The sequence below is a fragment of the Mandrillus leucophaeus genome, unplaced genomic scaffold, assembly GCF_000951045.1.
Source record: "Mandrillus leucophaeus isolate KB7577 unplaced genomic scaffold, Mleu.le_1.0 Scaffold125, whole genome shotgun sequence".
NCBI lineage: Eukaryota > Metazoa > Chordata > Mammalia > Primates > Cercopithecidae > Mandrillus > Mandrillus leucophaeus.
In genome coordinates, this window is record NW_012100876.1 from 2,797,227 (window position 1) to 2,800,622 (window position 3,396).

General features: G+C 44.3%; 1 protein-coding gene across 1 annotated transcript in view; it reads left to right on the top strand.

The window, feature by feature from the left end:
• The window catches only part of LOC105533465 (liver carboxylesterase 1-like), a 46,822-nt gene extending 45,448 nt beyond the window's left edge, over positions 1–1,374 (top strand). Inside the window, exons 12-13 of the mRNA XM_011971933.1 lie at positions 747–819; positions 1,335–1,374. Of these exons, the coding sequence (XP_011827323.1) occupies positions 747–819; positions 1,335–1,374 (113 nt within the window). The remainder of the gene's footprint in view (positions 1–746; positions 820–1,334) is intronic.
• Positions 1,375–3,396: the final 2,022 nt, after the last annotated feature.

Sequence of the window (3,396 nt, forward strand, 5' to 3'; positions counted from 1 at the left end):
CAGAACACATTGAGCTATGAATAGAAGATCCAGCCAGCCTCGGGGACCTGGAAGAGCAAAGACTGGGGTCTTTTGCGAAAGGGATTGCAGGTTCAGAAGGCATCTTACTGTGGCTGGGGAATTGTCTGGTGGTGGGGGGCAGGGGGCAGAGGCCATGAAGGAGAAAGTTTTGTATTTGTGACCTCAGCTTTGGGAATAAAGTATCTCTTGAAGGCCAAAATAATTCTTGTGTCTTATACTGGAGATTAATCCATTGTTCTCAGAGACAGAATGATGATGAAATAGGCAATGTGAGAAGGAAGGTGGCTCTGCTGGGGATGACCTAGCCTAAGGATGAGCAGAGCCCAGAGGACTGGGCCATGGATGGTGCTCAGGGGAACTCTGGGTCTGTTGATCGTTTCTGGGCCCCCAACAATTTCCAACGATAGGAGTTGGGATGGCCAGAGTGTAGCATCCAGACCCTCTATTTGGAGCTGTCTGTGGAAATGGACATGGCCCAGGCTGAGAATGTGCCTGGATCCGGGAAGCGGGAGATATGCTGAGGTGATCCTGTGGTACTGTTGCATGGCATTTGCTGATGCTTGCACCGGCCTACAACACCTTTCTGAGTATGTGCATTAGCCTCTCAAAACCCCCCATGAGGCTGTGTCTTCCAACAACTGGTCTAAACTCCTTCTGTAGCCTGATGCTGCTGGTCCGCGGATCACACTTTGAGTCACAAAGGCTTTTTTTCTTCTTCCCCGCAGAGGGTGCCTCAGAAGAGGAGATCAGACTTAGCAAGATGGTGATGAAATTCTGGGCCAATTCTGCTCGTAATGGGTGAGGCTGTTACCTGAAGCTCTTTTGACCCAGCAAAGCCACTCATAGGTATATATCCAAGAGAAATGCACTCATGTGGTCATTAAAAGATATGTCCTAGAATATTCTTCATAACAACACTATAATAATCTAAAACTAAAGACTATCTATTATGGACTGAATTATGTTCCCCCCAAAATTCCTATGTTGAAGCGCCAATCCCTCATGTAACTATATTTGGAGATAGAGCCTTTATGAAGTTAATTACAGTTAAATAGGTCGTAAGTGTGTGGCTAGCATCCAGTGGAACTGGTGTCCTTATAAGAAGAAGAAACACCAGAGCGTGCGCTCTCTCTCTCTCTGTGTCTGTTTCTCTGTCTCTCTCTCTCTGTCTCACTGCTCATGCACAGAAGAAAGGCCACATAGGCAGCTGGCACCTTGATCTGGAACTTCTAGCCTAGAGAACTAAGCAAACGTGAATTTTAGTTGATTAAGCTGACTCATTTCCTGTTGAGGGCTGTCTTCCTTGTTTGCAGATTGCTGCCTTCTCGCTGTGTCCTGGTCTGGAACTTCTAGCCTTGAGAACAGTGCAAATGCAAAATTTCAGTTGATTAAGCCACCCAGTCTATGGTATTTTGTTACAGAATTCCGAGCAGACTAATACATTCTCCAAATGCCCTAAACCAGTAGAATGGATAAATTATGGCATATCCATACAATGAAAGACTATACAGCAATGATAACAAACTGCAGCCATATACAACAATACACGTGAATCTCCTAAACATAATATTCAGGGAAAGGAGCCAGATGCAAGAGTATGTGATGCTGTTCATATAAAGCACAAAACCTGGAAAAAGTAATATTGCTGTTAGACGTCAGGAATGTGATGACCATTTTGGGCAGATAGGCAAGGAGGGGGAAGTGAGCAGGGCCTGGAATTGAGCTCCATATGGCTTCTGGTATGCTGGTAATATTGTCTCTTGATCTGGGTCCTAATTACACAGTGTTATCAGTTAGTGAAATTACCAAGTCGTAATATATACATAGCCTGTATGTGTTTGTGTGAATGTGTATATGTGTGTGTATATATATATATTTCTTAAATGTATGTTTTACTCAATAAAAAACTTAAATGTTTGTACCAGACTTTAAGAACCTGTTATCTAATACAGGAGACAAGATTGATACAGATAAAATTACTGGTGATCATATAAATTATAGTTACAGGATAGAATATAAATGCTCAAATGCAGCAGTGATTTTAATCAGGATTCTATTGTAGGTACTAAGAGAAATCCAAATGAAACTTACCTAAAGCATATGTTGAATAAATGTGGTCTCTCACATGAAAAGTTCAGGAGGTAAACAGAGCTTGAAACACAATTACATAAATAAATGTAATTAATGAAATAAATAGATTAGATAGATAATAGATAGATAGATGATAGATAGATAATTGGTAGAAAGATGATAGATAGATAGATAGATAGATAGATAGATAGATAGATAGATAGACAGACAGACAGACAGACAGACATTTTATGGCATTATCTTCATATAAAGAGAGAAGTCTGTTTCCTACAGGTCAAGGTAGAAAAGCTGTCCTCCAGGCACCCGTGATATGCTCCAGCAACCTTGCCAACACCAGCCCTGCTGCCCGTGGGCTGGCCCCCTTGCCACCACTGTTCAGGGTTACACTTCCGCCACACTGTGGCTGGCCATCCGCCTTCGTAGCCGTCCTGTAATTTCAGACTTGAGCTCCACCCCATTCGTGGAGCACAGCAAGCTCTTTGCAATGAATTCCCTTGTATTTTGACACAATCATGGTGAGGTTTTTTTCTCCCCAGTCCTTCCCGTCCCAAGGAATAATGAGGCACATTATTGATAGAAATTTTTAGCAGAGCACATGGGGCAGGAATGAGTGGAATCTGTCCCTGCTCGGGAAAGGGAGTTTCATTTAGTAGGTGGGTTACCCAGGGCAGCACCAGGTGGGGCAGCTACCTAGGTGCAGGGCCTGAGCCAGCTTCCCACCCTCCCCTGCAGCTCTGCTCTGGGGGAATTTTCTTTTTTCTTTTTTTTTTTTTTTCAGACGGAGTCTCCCTCTGTCACCCAGGCTGGAGTGCAGTGGCATTATTTCCATCACTGCAAGCTCCTTTTCCTGGGTTCACACCATTCTTCTGCCTCAGCCTCCCAAGTAGCTGGGACTACAGGTGCCCGCCACCACGCCCGGCTAATTTTTTACATTTTTAGTAGAGACAGGGTTTCACCATGTTAGCCACGATGGTCTCGATCTCCTGACCTCGTCATCTGCCCGCCTTGGCCTCCCAAAGTACTGGGATTACAGGCGTGAGTCACCGTGCCTGGCCCTCTCCATTCTTTCTATCTATCCAATCTTTCTCATGGGCTCCTGATAGATGTCCATTGGGTAGAGTCTGTGAATGGAGTCAACTCCTCCTTGGGTCCATGGTTCCCAGAGATTTTATACTCTCACAGTGGCCCGCACTTGGCCTTCAGCACTTATTAAAATTCACAGTATTTCTGCTCATTATGGTTACCCTGTCTCCTGCCTACAGGTGAGAGGTAATGCAGTGTTCA